This window comes from Poromitra crassiceps (genome assembly GCF_964638095.1).
Source record: "Poromitra crassiceps genome assembly, chromosome: 12".
NCBI lineage: Eukaryota > Metazoa > Chordata > Actinopteri > Beryciformes > Melamphaidae > Poromitra > Poromitra crassiceps.
The window spans coordinates 28281818-28290481 of NC_139632.1; the positions used below are offsets into that span (position 1 = coordinate 28281818).

At 42.1% G+C, this 8664-nt stretch overlaps 1 protein-coding gene across 1 annotated transcript in view; it reads left to right on the forward strand.

The window, feature by feature from the left end:
- p3h2 (prolyl 3-hydroxylase 2) overlaps positions 1-8208 on the forward strand; it is a 93835-nt gene extending 85627 nt beyond the window's left edge. The window contains exons 7-15 of the mRNA XM_083647972.1: positions 1034-1074; positions 1369-1460; positions 2337-2464; positions 2953-3048; positions 3356-3506; positions 4612-4729; positions 6038-6113; positions 6260-6400; positions 6971-8208. Coding sequence (XP_083504098.1) covers positions 1034-1074; positions 1369-1460; positions 2337-2464; positions 2953-3048; positions 3356-3506; positions 4612-4729; positions 6038-6113; positions 6260-6400; positions 6971-7063 — 936 coding nt within the window. The 3' untranslated portion in view covers positions 7064-8208. The remainder of the gene's footprint in view (positions 1-1033; positions 1075-1368; positions 1461-2336; positions 2465-2952; positions 3049-3355; positions 3507-4611; positions 4730-6037; positions 6114-6259; positions 6401-6970) is intronic.
- Positions 8209-8664: the final 456 nt, after the last annotated feature.

The window sequence follows — 8664 nt, forward strand, 5'->3', positions numbered from 1 at the left end:
TGGCACATTGTTTCTGGGAGGACTGATTATGATTGGCTGAGCCAGAAAGAGGTTCTATTATGTCACATGTCATTATTCAGAAGCTAGTCCACATCTCCCTGCAGCAGAACAGGACACATGCTGTGTCTCCAACAGCCTCAATGTGTTACCAGAGATCATTTATTAGAGCGAAATGACCCAACTGCCAGTCATTTCCTGTATCTGTGTCACGTGGGCTGCCCCACTGCCCCGCCCCTTTTGGAGACTAGCGGCAGATCCTGAGTCTATTCACTCCAATGGGAGAAGTGTACGTGAGCACAGATTATGACCGATACTTTCGCCATAATCACCAAAGTAAATTACAAGCCACATATCTTCTGACCATCCAACACTAAAATGGCATTTTTCAGACAGACAAATCAGGAGAAAATGTACTTTGTTCGAGATGTGTCTGTCTCAGCAACACACTCTCGCCAGATCTGGCAACATATCTCCTGTACTGGGTTAATATCAGATAAAAATTTGCATCAAAATAAGGCACAAACAGTAATGTGTTAAAAATGCCCAAGCTTTGTGCAGCAATAGCCTGTAATAACAGGGACAAGTTATCTGTATGTAGCACTTCCAAACGAGGTGGGGGGACGGGGACGGAAGGTGACCACGCCCACGTAGGAGACAGGAAGTGTCAATCAGTTCATGCCATTGGCACAGCGTGTAATGGGTCATCTTGTTGGTGTATTGAGTGTATTTGGTGCCACTGATGCAGGCTGTCAAAGCATGGTAACAGGTGTCTGCCACAGCCACTGTACACCACAGTGCTCTCAGCCAACAGCACCACCTACTGGTCACAATGATATATGGTGTATTTTGTTGATAATACAGTATATAACACACACACACACACACACACACACACACACCATTTGAAATGTACTGTAGCCAGAATGAGGAATCTAAGCATAATTCAAATCATATTGCTCTGGTGTATTTTTTGGATGGATTTTTGCAAGTAGAAAATTTGCAGATTATAGATTTCCATGTGTTTCTCTTGCAGCATTACTGGAGCAGCACAGGTGGGAGAGAAAACTCAAACAGGTAAACAGACTAACTGCTAAAGCCAAGGAAAGCATGGAGATGTTTCATGTTTTCATCCAATGTTCTCTCATTAAAATGTCATCTCAGCCACTCTCATCTTAGTCTGCTATAGTATACAAGGCCTCTATAACTAAAATGTAGTAGTAGTTTCATTGTTTGTTTTCGTTTTTTCCATATGTCTCCCCTGTAATAGCAGAAGCTGCATATATGCCAATCTTAAAGATGATCATAATTGTCAACTAAACAGTTCAAAGTATTTTGATTCCCCCGTAACCAAATCCATTTTCCATGCAGGATCCCCTCAGGCACAGACGGCTGGATGGAGTACGTTCCCATCTCAGAGAAGAAGAACGTTACTGATGCTCCCGTGCCGCAGTACAGAGAAGGTAGAACTTGCTTGTTACTGTGTTACTAGAGCTGAGGGCGAGATTTAACCATGGAGATATACAGTCATGAATTTAATTTTAAAGGCTGACAATACTCTCATTTTACTTTATTGCACTCTGATCATAATAAAATACATCATGTTAAACAGTTACATTTCTTCTTAACATGCCTTTATCACATAGCCACTGTGTAATGGGAACTATTTTCACTTTTATTCATTACTGGAAACATACTTACAAAGTTCTGGCAGTGAAGAGCTTAAACAAACTTATGGCAGAATGGGAGGCAAATAATGTACATTCGGTTGTGGCAGAATGGAAGTACTTTTGATATAATTGCAACTGCAATGATTGAGGCTTCAATAAAGAATGCTATTTAAAATGTCAATGCAGTCTTCCGAGAGTTGAGCGAACCTGCAGTAGAAGGGACAGTAGAAACTTCTGACTGTGGCAAATACATCTGTGGATTTCGGCTTTTCGTGAGCATTAATGAGAACAGGGGGAAAAATACAACGGTGTTATCCTTAAACTTTTCAATACCTACATTGATTCAGGGAAGGTTTCCTTTCTTTTTTGACAACTCTGCACCACGTGTTCATGCATTTACATGAGTAATTCCCACTTAAGAGCTGCCCAGTGCATTTTTACTCATGAAAGAAGAGAAAGTAGTACAGTAAATGAGGGGGGGAAATTACTTTGCCAGTCCCCCCCCCCCCCCCCTCCGATTCTGCCACCGCAGACATTGTGGACGTAGTGTGGACAAGTGGAATTAGCAAATTGTCTGCCAAGAGAAAGTCATTATTAGTATTGGGTTAATTTCCTCCCACTGCCTTGGCTAGGATAACACTGAGCAACGCTGTGCTGTGTTCCGGGTAGGTGGGCCCTTGCTGTATGACAGCGTGCAGCTGGTGCAGAACTCGGCCGCCTTGAACGGGACCCAGAGGGTGCTGCTGGATGATGTCATCTCTGAGACGGAGTGCTCAGAGCTCAAACACCTGGCCCACGTAAGCACCCACACTGAACACATCGTGCACTGTCACGCTTCAATCAATCATGAAATCAGACATGGATGTTTTACATGTTTGCAACGCCCCTCGGTTTTGGATAATGTGGTTTGAGTTTGCTACACAATGTTTGAGCCTAGAAGTTTTAGTAGCAATGGGGGATGAAGAAATAGTTTTGGGGATCGTGATTCAATCCTGCTCCCATTCCAAGTTTGAGTACTTCTCATTTATTTGAAAATTACTCATCGTCGTCACATCAAAATGGTGTATATCTATCATGTTGACAGTGATATAATATACAGCAGGAACTAATTATATTGGGACAAACAGTAATCCCAGATGTTTGTTTTTTTAATAGCTACTTATATTCTTCTAGCAGCTGATGACTGAATGTAGAGGAGCCTTGCTTTCTAGTGTTAGTAGCAGTTGAGTCCATGAGTTCATGTTGTGGTCAGTTGGGTTTGACTGTCTGTGTGCTTGTCTTCCAGAGCGTCACCATGGCAGGAGACGGATACAGAGGGAAGATGTCTCCACATACTCCCAATGAGAAGTTTGAAGGAGCCACTGTCCTCAAAACCCTGCAGGTACGCTCACTGCTATACATGATGTACAGTAATGCCAGGGTCCCACTGCATGATTTCAACCTGATTTCATGCCTTGTTTGACCACACGCTACATGCTGCCGGTCAAACTCCTCGCTGTCAGGTGAAAATAAGCAGCACATGTGTGGGAGGAAGCATGTGCTAGTCTACAACTCAGAAAGAATCTTGATTAAAAAAAGGGAATTTAATACAATGTATCAGCATGAAGAATGGTGTTTTTAAATGTATTATTTTACTGCATTGTGTTTTTATTGTTTGACAGCATCATATTATGTTCTCTCCCCTGCAGTACGGCTATGAGGGCAGAGTGCCGCTGCGGAGCGCTCGTCTCTTCTACGACATCAGCGACCGAGCCAGACGCATCATCGAGTCCTACTTCCTGCTCAACTCCACACTGCACTTCTCCTACACACACCTGGTGTGTCGCACTGCCATCACAGGTCAGTCACACACACACACACACACACACACAGAATCAATCTGATATTTACATTTGAGACACTCAACTGAATTTATCCAGGGAAACTTAAACTGAGTTCAATAGAGAGTCTTTCTATGGGATTTTTGAATGGGTTTTTGCCACGATGCTTCAAATAAGGTCTCTGGGCAACACAAGCTTAATCAAGCGCGAACCAGTGTTCAGACGGATAATCTTCACACATGAGGACCACTTTCATGAGTTTTGAAGCGTAAATGCGAGCCCTAGAAGTAAAAAGCGCGTGCTAAGCTAATCCAGAACTACACACAGTGTCGCATAGGCTTCCCCGTCACGTCAGCACTCAACCTGGACTGTTGTTGATGTGTGCGCTGCTGTGCATTGATTACCCCGGGCTGAACGAGCTGAACCAGGTGAGGGAAAGAGAATTTCCATGTTCGTCCTTTGAAGTGATGACGTTATTGACGTATAATATCCCCGTCGACTCAACAGTGTAGTCTCATTTAGCCGTTTGCTAGCTAGCCGCCCTTTTAACGGCACGTAAGAGCTTCAAAACTCATAAAAGTGGTCCTCATGTGTGAAGATGATATTACTAAACACTGGTTCGCATTTGATTAAGCTTGCATTGCCCAGAGACCTTATTAGAAGCATCGCGCCAAAAACCCATTCAAAAATCCCATAGGCGAAAACAGTGAAGAACCAGGAGTGTTAGCATCGATGATTTCCGGACTCGTTCCTGCGGCTCTCTATACAGTAGTAGAATAAGCCTAGATTTTTAAACGTTCAGTAACATTCAGGAAAATCAGTGTACTGTAATATTGAATTGATTGTGTGTGTGTGTGTGTGTGTGTGTGTGTGTGTGTGTGTGTGTGTGTGTGTGTGTGTGTGTGTGTGTGTGTGTGTGTGTGTGTGTGTGTGTATATATATATATATATATAATATATAATGACCCAGTTACCCTGTAATTTGTGTACTGAAATTTAAAGTGCTACTGTTGCCGGGCAGAAAAAAGATGGTTATAATGTTATTTTAAAATATGATTTGAAAGGGTCTAATATATAATATCTTTGTCTCTGCTCAATATTCTGTGTGTCTGTGTGTGTTCCCAGGCCAGCAAGACCACAGGAACGACCTGAGCCATCCTATTCATGCTGACAACTGTCTGCTGGACCCAGAGGCCCACGAGTGCTGGAAGGAACCTCCAGCCTACACATACAGAGACTACAGGTTAGCCTACACATACAGAGAGTACAGTTTAGCATACAGAGACTACAGGTTAGCCTACACATACAGAGAGTACAGGTTAGCCTACACATACAGAGACTACAGTTTAGCATATACATACAGAGACTACAGGTTAGACTACACATACAGAGAGTACAGTTTAGCATATACATACAGAGACTACAGCCTTAGCCTACACATACAGAGACTACAGTTTAGCATATACATACAGAGACTACAGCCTTAGCCTACACATACAGAGACTACAGGTTAGCCTACACATACAGAGAGTACAGTTTAGCATACAGAGACTACAGGTTAGCCTACACATACAGAGAGTACAGTTTAGCATACACATACAGAGACTACAGTTTAGCATATACATACAGAGACTACAGGTTAGCATACACATACAGAGAGTACAGTTTAGCATATACATACAGAGACTACAGGTTAGCCTACACATACAGAGACTACAGTTTAGCATATATATACAGAGACTACAGCCTTAGCCTACACATACAGAGACTACAGGTTAACCTACACATACAGGGACAACAGCCTTAGCCTACACATACAGAGACTACAGGTTAGCATACACATACAGAGACTACAGGTTAGCCTACACATACAGAGACTACAGGTTAGCATACACATACAGAGACTACAGGTTAGCCTACACATACAGAGACTACAGGTTAGCCTACACATAGAGAGACTACAGGTTAGCATACACATACAGAGACTACAGGTTAGCCTACACATACAGAGACTACAGGTTAGCCTACACATACAGAGAGTACAGTTTAGCATATACATACAGAGAGTACAGTTTAGCGTATACATACAGAGACTACAGCCTTAGCCTACACATACAGAGACTACAGGTTAGCCTACACATACAGAGACTACAGGTTAGCCTACACATACAGAGAGTACAGTTTAGCATATACTATACAGAGACTACAGCCTTAGCCTACACATACAGAGACTACAGGTTAGCCTACACATATAGAGACTACAGCCTTAGCCTACACATACAGAGACTACCGGTTGGCCTACACATAGAGAGACTACAGGTTAGCATACACATACAGAGACTACCGGTTAGCCTACACATAATTGTTTTTCCACCCAGTGTTAACAACGAAAGCAGGGAGAAAGATCTCAGTCTAGTTGAGCGACCCGCATACAGACTGAGAACTGAGTCTAACAAAACTCTACACTGAAAAGTATTATTACTGCCACTGTCATATCACAGCCCTGACTGTCCAGACCATACTGATCTTTTGCACTTTGTATTATTTTCAGTGCGCTGCTCTACCTAAATGGAGATTTTGAGGGTGGGGAGTTCATATTCACAGAAATGGATGCCAAAACTGTGACGGTAAGCTCATCCTAATTACATGTGAGATTTAGTCCCAAATGAACCGCTAAGTACACACACACACGCATGCACACGCACGCACGCATGCATACAGAGAAAGGGAGTAGTAGTTAGTAGCAGGTGGTAATCTCCTCGCTCCTCTACAGGCATCAGTGAAGCCCAAGTGTGGCAGGATGGTGGGTTTCTCCTCAGGAGGGGAGAACCCGCACGGTGTGAAGGCCGTCACCAGGGGGCAGCGCTGCGCTGTGGCTTTGTGGTTCACCATGGACCCCCTCTTCAGAGAGATGGTAAACTGCTGACATCCACTGGTTGGGTTAGGGGTCATTTCCATTTTGCTTCTAGGTTCATATTCGTTTTGGTTCAAATGCAAGCTGTAGGCTACTGCTAAAACTCTCATTATATTTTCCATGTTGATGTCATAATGATTTTAATTCCAGACATTGGCTGAATAAAAAAAATACTACGGACTACCGTAGAGAAGAGTCACATCTCCACTTCACTCTATTTGCCCAAATGAAATTACACTGGGAAATCTTCTCCACCCATGCAGTGAAAAGTCAAATCTTAAACGCAAAATATTGTAATGTCTCTTAAATAACCCTTTGGTAAAGCATCACTGCACGCTCCAACATGAGTGTGTGTGTGCAATTTGCTGGCATCACACATTACATTTCTGGGTATTACTGTAAAGTTCAAACAGTTTTCAAACAGTTACTTTTCGCTGCTGTTTTTGTTACTCTCATTTTAAATCGCCTTTAAAGACATGTTTTTCTCTTTCTTAAAATCCGCTTCACTGTTCCCCGGGCGTGTTCCTGGCGCTCATGTGTCCTCTCTCTGTCACCCTCTCATGGCCTTAGGAGCGTCTGCAGGCGGATGAGGTGGTCCAGGCTCTGGACAGCCAGGCTCAGTGGGACCAGGGCCTCAACATCAACCCTAAAGACGAACTGTAGCAGCAGACACACAGTCCCGTCCCCCAACCCAAAGCCCCGCCCCCATCAAATCCCTCTATCTATTTTATCTATTTATTGAATGTCCTTTGGATCAGAACAATTCTATTTTTGTACTGTTTGAAGTGCAAGTTAATAATATTGTCGTTTTGTGTTGTCCGTTGGTCACGTGTGATTTTATTTCTCATGTTTCATGTTTTTTTTTTCACTCACACCAGTACTTTATCTTTGGTTCTCTTTTTCCGTCCAGAGACAGTCTCTGTCACTTTGTATTGACTTGGTGATTTGGCACAAGACTGTTTTCATAAAAGACTCATTCAAACCTGTAATATTACTGAACTGTGAAAAGCCAAAGAGAAGAACGGCAGTTGACATTGTTTTGTTATGGGTTGTGCTTGTTGTTCTTTCTTTGGACAAGCCTTTTCAGATATTAGTCCTAACAGAGTATCAGTATAGAATCAATTGAGATCAATTAGCAAAAAGCCCCAAGGGGTGTTGTAAGGCACGTCACTTTCACTGACACAAGGACATGGTGTGTGTGTGTGTGTGTGTGTGTGTGTGTGTGTGTGTGTGTGTGTGTGTGTGTGTGTGTGTGTGTGTGTGTGTGTGTGTGTGTGTGTGTGTGTGTGTGTGTGTGTGTGTGTGTGTGTGTGTGTGTGTGTGTGCGCGCGTGTGCGTGTGTGTGTGTGCGCGTACGCATCCGTACGTGTGAGAGAGAGAATGTGTTTGTAATATAGACAGTTGCTATTGCAGTTGTCGACATTTAATATTAGTAACCTTTTTCATAAAAGGTGTCAATCATTCCTGTTTCAAGGAATACATTTTATTTTTAAGGTGTCGTCTTTCTCCTTTCTAGAATTAATATTTTTGCTGACGATGCAGATAGACGGAGTCATGCACTGTAAGGCCAATGGAAAGAAAAGTGACTCTGTTGTTGTTGTTGTTGTTGTTGTTGTTTGTTTTGTTTTTCCCTTCCATTGATTCAAACTGCTCACCAGGAACTTCATCCAGTTGTTTTAGGGGATTGGTTTGTAATAGAGAGGGTGGCCACTTTACTTTGCTTCACTGATATTTAAGTATGAAATGCTGTAGAACACAAAATGATTTATTTGTACATGCCTATAAATTAAAAGTATATGTCATACCCATATTTAATTGTGTATTTCTATTCATGTTTTACTTGTTCAGCACAAAATTTAACATAATTCTATTCTTTTGTATGAAATAAGAATGTTGATATGAAGAAATTGGTACACGACCTTGTCTTGTCTTTTTCATATAATAAATGCTTCCCTATATGAGACATTTTTGCAAACAATATTCTCTTCTTATAGATATATCCCATCAGTTGTTTCTTTTAAGAGTTGGTATTATCCATTCAAGTCAGATCTGATGCAGTCTATATCTATGTGACCAAACACTGATAAAAGGCAAACAGGCTAAAGGTTGCACTTCACAATTAGGAAGTTCTTTACCAGACTTAAGAGCCTGAAAATCTTCAGTAAATATCCTGCAGTCTTTGTTTTAAGATGATTTTTTGGGGGGCATTTTTGCCTTTATTTAGATAGGACCAGTGTTGGGGAAGCTAATTTGAAAGCGTAGCT